This window comes from Diadema antillarum, unplaced genomic scaffold (genome assembly GCF_040938485.1).
Source record: "Diadema antillarum isolate AM-2024a unplaced genomic scaffold, OU_Dant_1.0 seq00000936_RagTag, whole genome shotgun sequence".
Lineage (NCBI taxonomy): Eukaryota > Metazoa > Echinodermata > Echinoidea > Diadematoida > Diadematidae > Diadema > Diadema antillarum.
This window is the reverse complement of record NW_027271787.1, coordinates 236,348-254,411: the sequence shown is the minus strand read 5'-3', so window position 1 is coordinate 254,411 and position 18,064 is coordinate 236,348. Positions and strand designations below refer to the sequence as shown.

General features: G+C 37.7%; 1 protein-coding gene across 2 annotated transcripts in view; it reads right to left on the bottom strand.

Annotated features, from left to right (window-relative positions):
* Positions 1-2,779: 2,779 nt before the first annotated feature.
* Positions 2,780-18,064, bottom strand: part of LOC139741581 (ras-related protein Rab-34-like) — a 38,128-nt gene continuing 22,843 nt past the window's right edge. For both annotated transcript variants that reach the window (XM_071652164.1, XM_071652163.1), the window contains 4 exons: positions 6,249-6,373; positions 5,139-5,229; positions 4,510-4,617; positions 2,780-3,339 (listed from right to left, as the gene is read on the bottom strand). In XM_071652164.1, coding sequence (XP_071508265.1) covers positions 3,164-3,339; positions 4,510-4,617; positions 5,139-5,229; positions 6,249-6,373 — 500 coding nt within the window. In that variant the 3' untranslated portion in view covers positions 2,780-3,163. The remainder of the gene's footprint in view (positions 3,340-4,509; positions 4,618-5,138; positions 5,230-6,248; positions 6,374-18,064) is intronic.

The window sequence follows — 18,064 nt, the reverse complement described above, 5'->3', positions numbered from 1 at the left end:
ATATGTCAAATGTGATAAAACATGGGAATTATATAAGATGAATAATATAGACTTTGGCAATTCATATTTCAACCGGTTTAAAATTCCAACAAAACGAGACACTTTTTGGCAAACAGAATTAATATGTTCCTTCCAACTTAAAGTGCTAGTCAATGTGACACCAAGAAAATTTACAGAATCATAAAACATTAAAGAATCTGAATCTATTTTGACAGACAATTGCCAATTTCCTGTTGCACACCTTTCCTTTTAAAACGGATACACTGTGTCTTGCTAATATTCAATAATAATTCATTTGTTTTAAACCATGAAGATATCTGAGCCAAACTTCTATTCAAATTACAAATCAACACATTGATATCTTTATGAGATGCAAGGACTGTAGAATCATCAGCGTATAAAATAAAACGACAATCAGAACAAACATTTACAATATCATTAATATACAATAAAAACAATAATGGCCCAAGAATTGAGCCCTGGGGTACTCCTGTGCTAATGATTTTTTGTGTGGATGTACAAGAATTAAATACAGTGTATTGTTTCCTATCTAACAGATATGATTTAAACCAGTCAAAACAAACACCTCGTATTCCATAATAATATAATTTTTGCAACAAAATATAATGTGAAAGAGAATCAAAAGCTTTTGATAAATCCATAAAGACGGCAATGACCTCATTCCCCGAATTTAACTCATCCAGGATTCGATCATGAACTTCAATAATGGCAAGGTCCGTAGAATGATTGTGACGAAAACCATACTGGCTGTCATACGACACATTATGTTTAATCAAAAATAAATATAATCTATCAAACACCTATCTCTCTAAAATTTTAGAAAAACAGGGTAAAATTGATATTGGGCGATAATTATTGCACAAACTTGGATCACCTTTTTTAAAAACTGGAACGGTCTTGGCAATTTTCATTTCAGATGGTATAATACCAGTACTGAGTGAGGAATTAAAAATATGATGTAAAGGTTGAGCTATATACGGTAATACATGTTTGACAACAGTTGGGCTGATGTCATCATATCCACTGCTCTTCCCGTTCTTCAACAGTTTACCAGTTCTGATTATTTCTTCCTCTGTCACTGGCTTAAAAAAATAAAGAATGAGACAGTGGTTCTTGCAGATATCCATAAAAATCATCAGTTCTTCCACTGTCAATCTCACTAACTTTAGATCCAGTATGAATAAAAAAATCATTAAAACGTTCACAAATTACATCAGAATCTCTACAATGTTTACCATCAAATGTGATACCTTCACTTTGCACATTATTTTTCTTACCGAGTATAGAATTTATATGAAACCACATCTTTTTTGAATTATTTTTTACTGAGTCAAATTTACTAAAATAATAACTCCTTTTTGCTCTTCGCAAACAAGCTGTAACATGATTTCGTAATTTCTTGTATTTTTCATATCTATATTCTGACGGGCATTGAAGATATTCTCTATAAACTTTGTTTTTCTTATTGATGATCTTTAAAATACAAGAGGTTACCCATGGTTTCCTACTTTTCTTACATTTCTTCACATGCTTAATAATTTTCGGCAAGTGTGTGTTATATAAACCTGTAAATATTGCACAAAATACATTATATGCTGCATTAGGATCATCTTCCTTATACACATCTGACCAATCTGTTGTTTTCAACTCTTCTATTAGCTCACCGATACTTGCCCTCGTTACATTCCTGTAACAAAAGGATACCTGCTCAACATTATCATCACAGACAGCTTCATTAGATAAATAGAATACAGGAAAATGATCTGATATTTCAGTCAATAAAATACCACACAGATTACAGTATCCCACATCATTTGTATAGATGTTGTCGATAAGAGTGGCCGATAATGAATTCACCCTTGTGGGTTTGTCTATAGTTGAGCAAAACCCGGATGAAACAACTGTATTAACAAAATCAAATACCTGTGCATTGTCTTGTTTTTTCATCAAATCAATATTAGTATCTCCCATAAGATACACTTTTTTGCTCTTCCAATCCTCAGTGTTCAACAAGTTATCAAAGAAAGATGTAAATGCAGACACTGATGATTTGGGCTGTCGATACACAACTCCTACAATATACGGGATTTACGTTCAATTTCTACAATCAGATAATCAACACCTTCACATTCCTCATAATTATTCTTTAACGTAAAATTCAAGCTATCATGTACAAACAAACCAACTCCACCACCACGGCCACTGGGTCTATCCACATGGACAAATTTGTAGCCATCAATCACAAATGGTAAAGTCAAAGATGAGTTTATCCATGTCTCTGATATTCCTATCACTGAGAACGAAAATTGGATACTTGAGATATAACTGTGAATTTGATCAAAATTTCGGGACAGACTCCTTGCATTAAAATGTAACATACTACAATTATCTGTTAACATTAATTGCTGAACTGTTACATCAAACTCGTTAGTCAGATAATACTTGACTACACTTAAGTGAGTTTCTTCATTTTCAACAACATTTTCATTTTGTTCACTACAGAAATTGGAAGATGTAGTTGATTCTTCCTGAAAAACAGATGTTAAGGGAGAAACCCTCACATCATCATGCACTATTAATGGAGTATCTGGCACTATCTGAGGTTCCGTTGTCTTCGACCACTTGAGTAATCAAACTATTACAAGGCTCAAACATTTGGGGGAAAAAAAGAAAAAAGAAAAGAAGTGCAAAAGTTATACAGAAAATCAGAGATATACGAGTGTGTACATATAATTCAAAAAGAAAAAAAAGAGATATAAAAGAGGACGAAAGAGTGGAAAGGTGAGAAGTATAGGTATTCATTTGCTGTGGAATTATTCCGAGCAGAACTAGCTTAGAAATTGATTCCAAACGGAACTAAGAATAGAGATGAAAGGGGATAGATGAGTGGAAAGGTGATAAATATGGGTATTCTGTTTCCCTAAAATTGATTCCAAGCGGAACTAGTGACGAAAGCGGACATCAAATGAGTGTCTAAAGTTTGGATCGTGCTGATATGTCTGTATCCCAGCCGATATTTCAACAAATCAAATTATGTGCTCCTGCATTTGTCAACCGGACTCGTTCAACGGTTAAGTGGAATCATTAATAGACCAACGGCGTAAATGACTTGATGATTTTACAATTATTGGTTCGTTTGTCCTCATCTCAAGGATTGCTTTCCCGCTTCAAAATATCTTCGGGCTCGAGAGAAAAAACTGACGGATGAGCAGTCAGTGGATGGTTGGCTTTCATCAGAGTGATCTAGTACCAGCAGGCTGTCTTTCGGTTCTTCGTTGATGACCAGTGTCTTGCCTTCCACGTCAACTGGTCGCAACTCTAAATTGATATAACATGCAAGATGTCGCTTCGATTATCGAGTAACCGTTAAATTTGCTGCTATATTTGAGGAACAAGAGTCATTTTTTAAAATCATGAATAATAGGCCAAATCAAAAGGAATTTGCGATATGGTGATGGGACATGATATACTGCAACAGGTGAATTCTTTTCATACCGGTAGTGTTGAGAAACCGTGCCAAAATCGGATTGGAAACCAAATTCTAATATTACTTTGGGTCTAGGCTTTTAACACACTATATAATTGGGCTCCGTAAGAATAGACCAATTCGTAATTCCAATTTGTGCAACAGCAGAAAAAAAGAAGAAGAAGAAAGGTTTTTTGTTGCAACGGGCGAGCTGGTTTGTAAATTCAATGTGATAAGCATCTGTGATGCGATGATAATTCATCTGATCCTTATTATAATGGTGTTTTCTTGCACATCCACCAGACAAGCCTGGTAGTTACCAGTCGGCTTACAGTTCATGTATTGATAGAAAAACAAATCTTTATCATACATTCAGGGGAATATGATGAAATATGCTTCCCCAGGTGTTATTCACAGATTATTCTGAGATATATATTTGCTCTGCGCAAGTCAATTCTTTGTTTGAATATGAATTTTGCCAACTGACAAAAATGAAAGATTTGTACCAATGTACACATGAGCTGATAACGTACTGGCATATTCATAAGTTTTTGATGTGCTAACTATACGCATGTAGATCTTCTGGCATGCATTCTGGCCTATATGAAACTGCATATCATGTACAAATTGTGTAGTAACTGGGTCCCTTTATTCCCTTTGGTAACGGCCTCCATACGAAACGTTCATCATTGCACCTGAGTGAACTTATAGGTTGTCTGATGCTGCATTTTTTTTTTTTGGAGGGGGGTAGCAATTAAAAAAGTTTGCAAATTAGGAAAAAAAAACACAAAAACACCTCAAAACTGAAAAGCACTGTGATCATTGAAACATAATAGACTGTGATTTTTAAAGATAGGGAGTTAAAAGTTATAATCTCTCATGAGACAGAACCTTAAGGGGTTGGGTACCATTTTTACTAAAGCCAAGTTATTACTATATTTAAGATGAAAAATACTCATGAACGGCATTTTCTTGGAGCGTTTTTAAGCAAGAAGCCTGAAGATGTATATAAACGAACTCACTTTTCCGCTCGTTAGCCGACCCAGCGTCTGTGTCGTCGAGAATTTTGAGCACCCTTGAATTGAAGGTTATTGCTGCTACCCGGTTAAATAACACCTCGACATTCCATCCTTAATCATGTAAAATGAGATACAGGACAGACATTTGACTTTGATTTAGCATTGCTTTTAGTGCTATTTCTTCTCTAACATTATCATTACAATTGTATTATCATTATGATGATACTCCTCATAACTACGGATCATTATCATTCCTACCTCTAGACACATGACTTTTGCCAAAAGGCCAAGAGTATTTTCATAGTAACTATTATCTATTTATCATTATACTTAGGTATAATCAACATGTAGCCAAGAACTTCACACAGAAATTTACTATGATGTCATAAAGAAATCTGTATAATCTTCAAAGATGATAGAAGACTTTGATCACGTTTGGTACCCTCTAAATTCAGACTATAACTGAAGTCATCTTCCTAAGGATTTTCCATTTCCCCTTCTGCATTCATGATGACTCGGGTGTGTGTGTGTGTGTGTGTGGGGGGGGGGGGGGGGACTATCACAGTTTGTGTGCACCATCTCTGGTGGTATGATGGTGAGAGTTGCTCCTCCCGCTATGCGCTGCTTAATACCTGACACTGTCCAGTATTCTGCTTGCATTACATCGGCAATCTCCATGGCTGCCTCTTCCATGGCTGTCACATCCGTCTCTTTTGTTCTTTCCTGAAGGTGGGGGGGGGGGGGGTGAGGCAATGGAAAAGTAAATAAGGCCTATCTTCAAACAAGTGATTTCCAATTATCGTGAGTTTCGTAAATAGCCAGTGAAAAATAAGACTGAACTGTGCAATAATAATTATGCTTGTACAAACCGACCACTTCTCATCGCAAACCTATACATACCACTGCCAACATAATTATCAGTTTTCGGATGCCACATAATAACAAGGCAGTTATTACGTATGCCTTAAGTTATTCACTTTCCAAATTGTCTACTGAATAATTATCAAACAAATATGCAATATGAGATCTAGTATACCATAACAAGTAAATAATGATTTCTTTGTATCGACATCTTAATTACCGGTTCTAATTTCACGCAAAAAGTGAAATATGGAAATATTGACTGGCCCTGACGAAACCAATTTTACCACTGTTTTAGGCAAATTTCGCTCGCCCTTTTCAGATAGGCTCGGTGTTTACAGCTCAATCGAGAGAATAAAAGAATCATATGGGATTTCTATTAAGTATTTGGAAAATTTCGAAATTAAAATGCACTCAACTGAGATACGATTGGAGAGTGGTGATGACATCGCCAACTGCATCTCTTGAACACTCAAAATTATATTTACTGTTCAAGAAATGTTTTCTGTATTTTAGTGAACCTTCCAAATTTTCGAAGTTTTTCTCTCGTGCCACTAAGATTTTACTCTGTTTCATCAGACTTACTCTTAACTGGTCAGGAGTTTCTCTTTTTAGTGTGTAAACAGCTAAAATTACATGAAGTAAGACAAATCAGCTTCTGACGTCATAGATCCATCAAATTGTCAATGCTGCTATAACTAAGATGGCTGCCAACATCTTACACAATAAATTCAGAGGGAATTGTGAGTTACTATATCAATTATTTATAATATCAATCATTAAATCAGGAAGGCGGTTTTTAATTCTTTTGTCAGGATGCAAAGAAAAGTATAATCCTCAAGGAACTTCCAGCAACTCTGATCTGAACATCGCACACTCACCCGAAGGTCCTTGTTGCCGACAAGGAAAAGATCGTGCTTCCTGTTATAAAGCAGTACATTTTCGTACCAGCTCATAACGTTATATAACGTGTTGGAGTCTGCCATATCAAACATTGCCACCACAGCTGCATGTAGCCAAGAATTAAAAAAGAGAAAGATGGAAATGAGCAAAAACACAAAACAGAGGAACTAAAATAAATGAACTCTACTGTATACGGTACATGGCTCGAGTTGTTCTTACTCTCTCTCTAAAAAAGAGAGAGTGAAACGTTCACTCACGAATGAGTGAATTGCAGAAAAGAGTGAGTTTAGAGTGAAATCGTAGTGAATTTGAAGTGAAAATATATATATTTTCATTTATTTTGGTGTGACCTCAGGAATCCCAAAATTTTGGAGTGACCCTTGAGATCATTTTAAATATTAGTGAAAATAAACATTTTCACTCAAAATTCACCCCCATTTCACTCTACACTCGCTCTTTTTTGTTATTCACTCCTTCAAGAGAGGACATTTTCAGTAGTTATGTGTATATATATATATATATATATATATATATATATATATATAATATATTAATAATACAGTGCGAGAGGAAGAGCTCTTCTCGCACTGAATATAAATAATGAATTGGAGCTACACTCGTGCTGTACATGGTCGGGACCCCTTCTCTCTCTCTCTCTCTCTCTCTCTCTCTCTCTCTCTCTCTCTCTCTCTATATATATATATATATATATATATATATATATGCACTCAGCAAAAAAAGTAAGTTCCCCCCTAGCATTTGTGGATATATCTCAAAAAGTATTCAACCGATTTTCACAATTCAAACGGAAATGGATAAAGAATTTTATTACTCATAACATGAGTGGCAAATCATTGCCACCAGATATCATTATTGGTGTGAAAAAATGCATTTTATGTCAAAATGCATGGAAACAAAAGTTGCACTTTAGTGATTTGCAATGACTTTTACACACATAATCAAACAATCACTCATGATTCTGAACATTTAAGCATGGGTTATTGCATATTTCTCTATCTCTTTCTTTCCATGAACATATAGTGAAGTATTTGATAATTGATATGTCCACCACCCGCAATGACCAGCCGCCGTCTCCTTGTCATACTGTTAACTAAAGTTTGTACTTGGCGCTGCTCAATGTTGGCCCATGCTCTCTCCAAGATGCGCTGAAATTCTTGCAGTGAAGTGTCATCTTTCAACTTCTTGCTCGCTTTCCACTTAATGATATCCCAAAGATTCTCTACTGGATTACAGTCAGGGGATCTTGCAGGCCACTCCATACGTTCGATGTCATTTCCCTCAGCAAACTGATCTACAACCTTAGGGCATGATGCAAAATGCCCACAGGCACATTAATGTGATCAACCTAAATTGGAATTACAAATCACATGGCTTCTACCAATATTTTCATATTGAGAAGGCCTATTGTTCAAAAAGTATGCATAACATCTGTTTAATAGGGAAGCACATTGTACCTGAAGAAATTCCTGAGAATTACACAATTTAAAAAGATCATTTGATAACTTACATAGGAAATGTATACAATATACTTCCTATTGCCTATAGTGCAACTTTTTTCCCATGCATTTTGACATAAAATGCGATTTTTTACACCAATAATGATATCTGGTGGCAATGATATGCCATTCATGTTATGAGTAATGAAATTCCCTATCCATTCCCGTTCGAATTATGAACATCCGTAAAATACTTTTTGAGATATGTCCAAAAATGTTAGGGGGGAGCTTACTTTTTTTGCTGAGTGTATAATTTCTATATTTAATATATATTCATGAAATTCAAGGGTGTACTGATGCTTTGAAACAATAGATATCTCTTATAGATATTACTTCAAATACAAACTCTGGACATTGCAATCTAAATTTTTGTCTTGCTTCTCGAATGCGTAAATGACTACTTGCGAGATTGTTTAGTCCTCCGTTAAGAAAAGTCACACTTGCAAAATGTCAGGAGTATTAATTATTGTATCATACAACTAGAGAAGCACTCTGAGAGCGCAGACCTCCGCCAAGCATGCAGCTCATTTTCCACCACTAATTCTGCTCTTCCATTAGAGATATCAGTGATTTCCACCCATACGTACTTATAGCATTGTGTGCTGAAAGTCGCCCGATTTCCCAATATAGAAGCCTTTGTTACGTCATAAACCCTCAGCTGCACCGCGCGCCTCGCCCTAGGAGAAACTAGGGGTGGTATTCTGAAAATCTTCCTAAGTTTCTTCCTAAGTTTCTTCCTAAGTCAGAAACTTAGGAAGTGCCTAGGAAAGACAAAATTAGTATTCTGAAATTTCTTCCTAGGCACTTCTTAATGCAAATTAGGCCATCCTTATCCCCGCCCACGTCCTTCCTTAAGCCAATACGAAATGCCGTATCATAAGGAACTAACCAATGACAATCGCATATCACTATGACGTAGGGTCAAATACACAAGTGCGCGCATGTCCCCTTTCTCACGCTCATTTCGCGCATCAAAGTACATGTGCGCGCAATGACTGACAAGCGCGCCTATCACGATGCTTGCAGTTTGCTATTCTTAACAACGTACTTAGAACAGGGGTGGAACTTTCCTAAATATTTTCCTAAAATTCTTTCCTAAGCGCATTCTAGAATACCAAGGGTGGTATTCTGAAATCCTTCCTAGGAAGAAATTTCTTCCTAAGTCAGGATTTTTTCCTAAGTGGTATTCTGAAAATCTTCCTAAGTTTCTTCCTAAGTAGACTTAGGAAGAAACTTAGGAAGGGGGAGGGAATATGCAAATTTCTGACTTAGGAAGAAGTTGGTATTCTAGAATGCACTTAGGAAAGAATTTTAGGAAAATATTTAGGAAAGCTCCACCCCTGTCCTAAGTACGTTGTTAAGAATAGCAAACTGCAAGCATCGTGATAGGCGCGCTTGTCAGTCATTGTGCGCACATGTACTTTGATGCGCGAAATGAGCGTGAGAAAGGGGACATGCCGCGCCCTCGTGTATTTGACCCTACGTCATAGTAATATGTGATTATCATTGGCAGACATCGGTTAGTTCCTTATGATACGGCATTTCGTATTGGCTTAGGAAAGGACGTGGGCGGGAATAAGGATGGCCTAATTTGCATTAAGAAGTGCCTAGGAAGAAATGTCAGAATACCACTTTTGTCTTTCCTAGGGTGGTATTCTGAAAATCTTCCTAAGTTTCTTCCTAAGTCAGAAACTTAGGAAGTGCCTAGGAAAGACAAAATTGGTAGGAAGTTTCTTCCTAAGTCTACTTAGGAAGAAACTTAGGAAGATTTTCAAAATGCCACTTAGGAAAAAATCCTGACTTAGGAAGAAATTTCTTCCTAGGAAGGATTTCAGAATACCACCCCTAGGCACTTCCTAAGTTTCTGACTTAGGAAGAAACTTAGGAAGATTTTCAGAATACCACCCCAACTTCTTCCTAAGTCAGAAATTTGCATATTCCCGCCCACTTCCTAAATTTCTTCCTAAGTCTACTTAGGAAGAAACTTAGGAAGATTTTGAGAATACCACTTAGGAAAAAATCCTGACTTACGAAGAAATTTCTTCCTAGGAAGGATTTCAGAATACCACCCTAGAGCACGCAATTTAGTGCGCGCATGCAAACCTCAAATACGCGCAGCCTGAACTCCCAAGTTCATTGACCCTACCTGCCACAAAAAAAAAAAAAAAAAATCCTGCTTAAATTCCCCCAAAATTTTCGGATCACTACCAAAAGTTAATCATTGTTACTTGTGTCATTCTCAACCTTTCCTGAAAGTCTCATCCCAATCCGCGTTAACTACTTTTTGAGTTATTTTGCACACAGACAAACTAACTGACCAACTGCAGTAACTAACTAACGAACAAACAAACAAACTAACGGTAACGAAAACATAACCTCCTCCCTTGGCGGAGGTAATTATAGCAGCAGATTAGGTTCTCTCGGTGCAAAAGCCCACTGCGAGTATATGTACTAATATTCTTTTCAAACTTTACTGGATGAATCAATGACGAATACAAAGACATACCGTATCCCTATATGCGGGAATATAGAAGGGATCTGAACCAAAGAGTATACAAGCTACGCTATAAAGAGGGTGTACTCTCGTGATTTCGCACGCAAACGGGTGTAGTACGCCATGGAGCTAGCGCCGCACGCCCCGCATGGAGCCCAACGGCGACCATTTTAGTGATAAAACCGCGAACTTCTTAACACGTGAGCCTATGGATCTCGAGCAAACCCTACCTTCCTTTCATTTTAAGGAGAAACACAGCGGTAGAATAGTGTTTAAGGCCTCAAAATATCAGCAGAAGTATATTTTCTGTCGACACGTTAAAAAAATTGAAGAAATTTCATTACTTTTCAATCTATAGTCCTTCAGAGATTGTATTTGAGCTGACAATCGCCGTCTATCTCTTTCTCTCTCGGGCTACTTTAGCTCAAACTTTGTGGGACCGCATATCACAAAATATATGATATTTCTTCAATTGCATTTCATGGTTAGACAGGAATGATACTTCTGTATGACAAAACGAAATCCTGATTACATCTTTCCCCCTGTATGCCCCCTAAAAAGGGGGAAAATGAAAAGCAGACAAACATCACTACTATAAAATCAGGGTTATGATCACGTAAGATACGCCCTCTATCGGTCTGCCAGCTAATGGCGCCAGTTTTTCGCCCATGAGCGCACTACGCGAAATCGCGAGAGTATACCCTCTTAGCGTAGCTTCTATACTCTTTGATATGAACCTTCAGTTGGAAAGCCGGTCATTAGAAGCCACACGTTTTAACCCTTTGAACCCGAAAGGCCGGAAAACCGGCCGCGCGCAGAACGTGCAAATACCCTAAAGGCCGGTATACCGGCCAGAAATCATGTGACTTTGATAACTTGAGAGTTAACTGTCAGGTGACCCCCTAAATATGACGCCATCTCACGACAACGATGTGGAGAGGTTCTTCGGTCTATACTTTCGTTGATTACGGTTTGGATTTGCAAGTTTTGAGCTATAAAAATGACAAAAAGATGCTATTCTACAGAGGAGGCTCATGCGATAATCTTAGGTGAATCATCTGGTGATTATGAGGAGGCTATTGACAAGTCATATTATAGTCAAAATCAGTGATTTTGAAGATGAAACAAGGTGATGTACAATCTTAGCCGGGTACCAGCGGGGGAAATAGCAGCTGGGATGCCGTTAGAGCTGGAGCTGGAGGTGATCATGTTGGTGATCGTCGAAGTCAAGGGGGCGTGGCACAGTCAGGGAGTTAGGTTATTGTTTTTATAGCTAACATTACTATTGTTGATTATCATTATGATTATAATCATTATATTGTCATGCTGAGCTATTATTGCAGCTCAAATAAAATTGGAGTAATCATAACCACACTTCACAGACCTTTGGTTATTTGTTTTTGTTGTATTTTTTGTATGTATTACCAATGTATTCAGTCTTTTAGCAAAATATGCTCAATATGTGCAAATAATGCAGGGTGAGGGTCACGACCATCTCAAATAATGCAGGGTTCAAAGGGTTAAATGTTCTTATGCAGGCGGTGTGTACAAACGCAGCATATTTACTATAGTCCACTGCCTGGACTGTTTTGTGTGATCATTTAATACCGCGCGCACACACCGCTACAGCACGTGTATGCCCCACCGTCAGACTACTATGGAACGCAATTAGGGAAACAATACAAAATTCATTTCACTCCAGCCAATATTCATTTCACTTTTAACAAATACACTTCCTTTTAACAAATACATTTCACTCAACAACATTTATTTTACTTTTTACAAGAATACATTTCACTTTAACATAAAAATTCATTTCGCTTTTCGCAAGAATACATTTCGCTTTAAAAAAAATCTTTACACTTTTCACAAAAATACATTTCACTTTTATATAAAAATTCTTTTCACTTTTCACAAAAATACATGCTACTTTTAAATGAAAATTCATTTCACTCTTCACAAAATGTATTTCACTTTTTAACCACAAACATTTGACTTTTCGCAAAAAATACATTTCACTTTTCAAGAAAAAGAATTAATCATTTCATTTTTCCGTTAAAAAAAAAATCACCTTGGTGTACCATATCACTCTGACGAAACCATTTCACTCTGATAAAACCATTTCACTCTGATAACCCCCCCCCCCAAAAATAATAATAATAATAAAAAAAAAATAAAAAAAAAACTCTTTTTTTTTTTCCCGGACAAGAGGTGGCGCCAGTCTAAGAGGAGTTACAGTGCCATGGCACTTTGTTAGCACTGAGCTGAGGTGAGTGGCCGGCCGGCCGGCCGGCCGGCTGGCTATGCATGCAGTACCTAGACTTAGCGCGCTTCGCCGGCGCGGGAGCGACGCGAGTTTCGAGGCGAGCCAACAGTCGACGGCCTTCGCCTCGGCCTCACCCACATGCACGCTCGTGCCGTTATATGCATACTACATCGAGAATTGAATCTACGCCTCACTTGCTGAATAATGCATGCATCTGGGACTGGAATAGAGGGTTCGATTTATCGCAATACTCATTTTCAAAGGTGGGTACCGTACGGTATGGGTACGTTTGTTCTATTTCAAATTAGCCTTGATCTACCGGTAAAGGCGGCGGCTAGGCAGTTTACTGCTAAGAGACCCATGCTTGCAGGAGTGGGCGGTAGGCATGGTAGGCCTACCAAGTAGCGTTCAGTAGACCTAACGGCCTAAAATAGGCCTACGGTCTTTACGCCGGTTATTCTATGACTGTCTATCTAGTATCTATCATGTCTATTCTTAGCTATGTTTTCTCACTCGCCCTTGTGCGAGGAGTGTGCCACACTTAAAGGTGCTCTCACACTAGCGCTAGCGCTAAGGCCGACCTACGGCTATGACGGTTGAAGACGGTCACATGACCATGATGACCGTCCTGGACATATATTGACGGTCCGGTGTTTGTAACGCTATTTAACGGTCTGTTATGGTTACGGTTGCATTAGTTTGATCTATGTACTTCATGTTAAAATGATTTTCCAGGGGATTTCTCACTCGTGAGCACCTTTTGTGGCTGAAACAGGGTAAACACGTATGTGGGACTGGGCTTCATTTTCACTCTCAAATTAAATTGTGCAAACTGTTAAAAAAAAAAGATTGTTGGTAACATAGTAACCTAGACTCTACAAAGCACCAGATCAATACATTCAGATCTTTTGAAACACTTTAAAGTGAGGAATTGAATATTTCAAAAATCTAAGTTGTCTCTACACAGGCAAATATTTTCCAAAAATTGGTGGAAAATGAAACCCAGTTCAGATAAATAAAAAAATGAAATAAAGTCTTATCCATCATCTAGCCCCGGAGACTGCGTGCGGCGGCTGTCGCAGTTATCCATCTTCCATCATCCCACTTTATAATTTGGGCGTAGTGACACTTATTTAGTATCTAATATCTATGTTCTCATGCAATTCTTACAATTTTGTCCCACTTTGATGACAAACTTTTTACATTTTTACTCAGTTCCATGCATATAATACCTTCCTCCAAATTTTGTATACAAAAGTGTCATGAGGCTCTGGCAGCAGTTTACTGCTAAGAGACTCATGCTTGCAGGAGTGGGGATTTCTACGGGTTTTCTAAGTGATTTCAGGCCACTGTATAGAGAGAATATTGCTTTAAAAAGAAAGCAGCTCGCACTATTCGCAAATATTTCACTGCATGCCTTACGGGTTTTATAAAATCATGAAAGAAGCAAAAAATACTATGTTTCATGGTAATCACCTGGAAAATTGTGAATATTCATTGTCTTTTAGAATATATAAACAAAAAGGAAAAGAGAGGAAAAGGGAAGACCTAGGGGAAAAAAAGAAGAACGGAAAGAAAGACGATAAGGGAAAACGTAAAGGAAAGTAAGAGGAAGAAAAAAAATGAAGAATGGGGGAAAATGAAGGATCGGGGAAAGGGGGAAAAGGGAAAAAGAGAAGAAACTAGATATATCGCTACGGCGACTGATATGCCTCCGCCATAATGCATGGTTCTCCTAATAGGTCTATAGTACAATGTCTTGACAATGTGTGATGACAGTTTCACACAATTGGCAAAATATTAAAATGACAGGTTTGCCACAAATGTGCGGAATGTTCACTTTCCTAGAACTAGGTTTAATTGGATGAATGATTAAAATGTCAGAGTGCAGGTATTTGGGGAACTGATGATTTTTACTTGACTTTTGACTCTTTTATAAGTTTATGCATTGAGTCATTTTCAAGGTATTGAGAAAAAGTATAATTTCAGTATCAAATGGGAAAATAGCATTATCTAAACCTGGCCTTTGACCTTTGACCTCACAGCTCCAAAGAGAATCACTGTTAGGTTGAACATGCATAGATATGTAAGTTTCATGATGATACCTTGAGTTACTTTTGAGATATGGAGGAAATAGTGCAATTCAGCACTTTCACTTGACATTTGACTTTTTGACCTTTGACCTTTTGGCAAGAAACTTCCCACAGAATATATATCGGGTAATACATGCATACATCAAATTAAAAAAAAACCAAACCTTCAGGCATTGCATAAATATAGGGAAAGTAGTGATATTTTGAGGAGTCGACCTTGACCTTTGACCCTCTGACCTTTGAACCATGACCCCCAACTTCCCTTGATAATCACTGCCCATTGGAACAAGCATATATATTAAATTTCATGAAGATACCTTGAACCACTTGCGAGATATATTGAGAAAAACATGAATTTTCAACCCTTTTTTCACAAAATAGTCTGTGACCTTAGTCCTTTGACCCCGTGACCCTAAAATCCAAACAAAATATTATCCCCCAGGATATACCCTCATACCAAGTTTGATGTAAAACCACCACACGGTTCTTGAGATATCGACAAAAACAAAACGGGACGGACGTACGTACGGACGGACGTACGTACGTACGGACGGACCATGGACCTAGCATTGCTAGGTCCATGGACGGACGGACGACCCGAAAACATTCTGAAGCGAATAATTTTCATACAACAATAGATATATAATGTACACTTGAATGAATCCCATAAAGATTGGAACAATCATCCCCCAGCTTTCGCACTGATTCCCACTGATCAGTTACTAGCCTTCCCCATTATTAGCGACCCGACTAAATAGAAAGTTCGATTTATCGCCTTCCCCTTTAATTTCAACATTTGGGCTTACCGTTACAGGGCGGATAAAAGCGCCAAATTTGGAGAGGTGATCCCCTAGGACCTACTCATTGATATTAGAGTAGGAGCCCTCTGGATTTTTTTTATTTTTTATTTTTAGGGTGAAAATGCTGAATTTAAATATTTCTCTCCATCTGTGATATGTATATATCGTATTTGTGTAACTAAAGGAATATGGTAACTATTGATTTATGTTTTCATGGATTGAAAACCTAAACCTAAACTTTAGACCAAGATCAACATCAAACCATTTGAAACATGGAGTTGGTGGGATTAATTACCAATCTAATTATGATATACACTTACCAAATCAAATATATGAATACGGTTTAAATCGACAGAAAATAGTTTCTGATATAAGCGGTTAGTGGCGGATCGGGGGGGGGGGCACACCGGGGCACGCCCCCTCTTTCTTTGTTAAAACAAAAGAAATAAAAAGAAAAATAATTATAGCGGGGAGCGCGTACCCCCCCCCCCCCCTTTGATTTGTAAAGGCGCCCCCTCTCCCTTACGAAATTCCTGCATGGATCTGCCCTTGCTTCTCACATAATCTAAAACTCACTTTACACTTAAATTATTTTGCAGTGCAGTAAGATTTTGAATTGTTAGGGATACAATGCACCCCTGTAATAACGAACGCGGAAATAATCTCCGTTACAACGAAGTAAAAAACTAGGTCCCAAAGCTATCATCTATATCTTTCCATATACACTTTACTGTTCGGTTATAACGAAATTCAGATATCACAGGGGAAAAATGCTGGTCCCGACGACGTTTGTTACAACAGGGGTGCATTGTACTGCAGTCTTTGGAAACATTATTTTGACTAGCATCATAAATCTAGCAAGCTCTAAGTTCCATGAAATTGGATGGTCATCGAATAATCAATTACTTAAACCACTAAGGACTTTCTGTTACGGTATGGAAGGTCATGCTGAGATAAGTTTTGTTCAACCAGAAAAAGCCAAAGACAGACATCTTAGAAACCACTGGTGAGGATGTTAGACTACATTCAGCTACTACTTTCTTCTTGTGCCATCGATATGTGTCTCAGCAACCGAAAACTTCCCTCCTGAGATTATGGGTGAACTTTATCTTAGGAATTTCACAATTATATCAAATGAGGACTATCTTGTCATAGTAGTGTTGGCCAAAATCTATATTTGTGTTTACAGATGTTTAACGTTTTGTGGGCTGAGGGAGGTTTGTTTTGCAGAATGTTTCATCAGACGAAAGATAGCTGACTGACATGGTCGCTTGAGAAGAAACTGCATAATGTCCATTTTTTCAGAGGATTACTTTTATCATGTACATGTGCTTTCTGCTGTAACATATCCCAAGGCATCATAAATGTACATTATACGTTAGAGGTCAATTTTCACCAGAAAATGTCTTTGCTGCCAAATACATGACAACAATCTATTATTACTCCAATCCACCTTATGATTCAATGGAATTCAAAGGTTTAAACGATAAGTGGATTAAATTCCAATACTTTTGCTTTTCAGAATGTGATTCATCATGGTAATTAAGTGGGATCGTCGTGTGATTTGCCAGCAAGACACCGCTGAACCCTTAAAGCGTCCCTTGAAGAGTGCAAGGGCAAGTGGTGATAGGACAGATCCCTATACAAGTCATTCCTGTCGAATGCCGAACAGCTCTGAGTCATTAAATTTTGTTTTGGGAGCGAAGTGTTGAAAGCTTTGTTACACACTCAGCTCAATTGCACAGATTTTACCGTTTGCAATTCATCAGTTTTAAATTGGAGAAGACAAAGAAAACAGAGTTCACCCCCCAAATGAAGATCAGAAAAGGTCCACTAAGCACAGAGCATTAGATGTTCGAAAATGTTTCTTCTTTGAGAAAGGAGAAGAGGGTGGAGGATGCCTCCATGAAGTGTCAACATTCGACACTGATAAAAATATCCGGGACATGATCACAGAGCTCAATGAAGCCTTACTTATCGCCAGAATAGTTGGAGCAGATATCATTGCAATGGAAGCAAAATATCATTTGACCTGTCTCCTCAGGCTCAGAAATCACTATGCAAGGCAGGCCAGACGCCAGAAAACATACAGATGAAATGATTCGTATACTCTTACATTGTTTCATGGTCCTCAAGAAATCCGCGCGCCGAATTTGAACCTTTTATCGGCAGTGTAAGAGCAAAACGAAAAAGGAAGCACTCAAAAGAACAACCAAGCAACACTTTTTAAAGGGGCATACCCCTTTTGCTCTACCCCTACCCCCTCGCTCAGACAGTTATATCATTATATCATTACACTTAATGTAAACAATGCTTCGACCACAATGTCGAAATTATGGTCCTAAGCCAAACCAATAATAAAAATATACAAATATATCTTGTCATCAAATCAAACATAAAAAGGAGCGGGGAGTTTGCCATAAGTGTCGGCCATTTAGAAATTTTATTAGTGTGTGTGTGTGTGTGTGTGTGTGTGTTTTCCTTAAAAATTCCAGGAGGGCTCCCACTGTGATATTGTTTACTATAGTCCTCAAGTTATTCGTGCGCCAAATCTGATACTTTATCCGCGGTGTATAGAGAAAAACGAAAAAAAAAAAAACACGCAAAAGAATACTAGTAAGCGA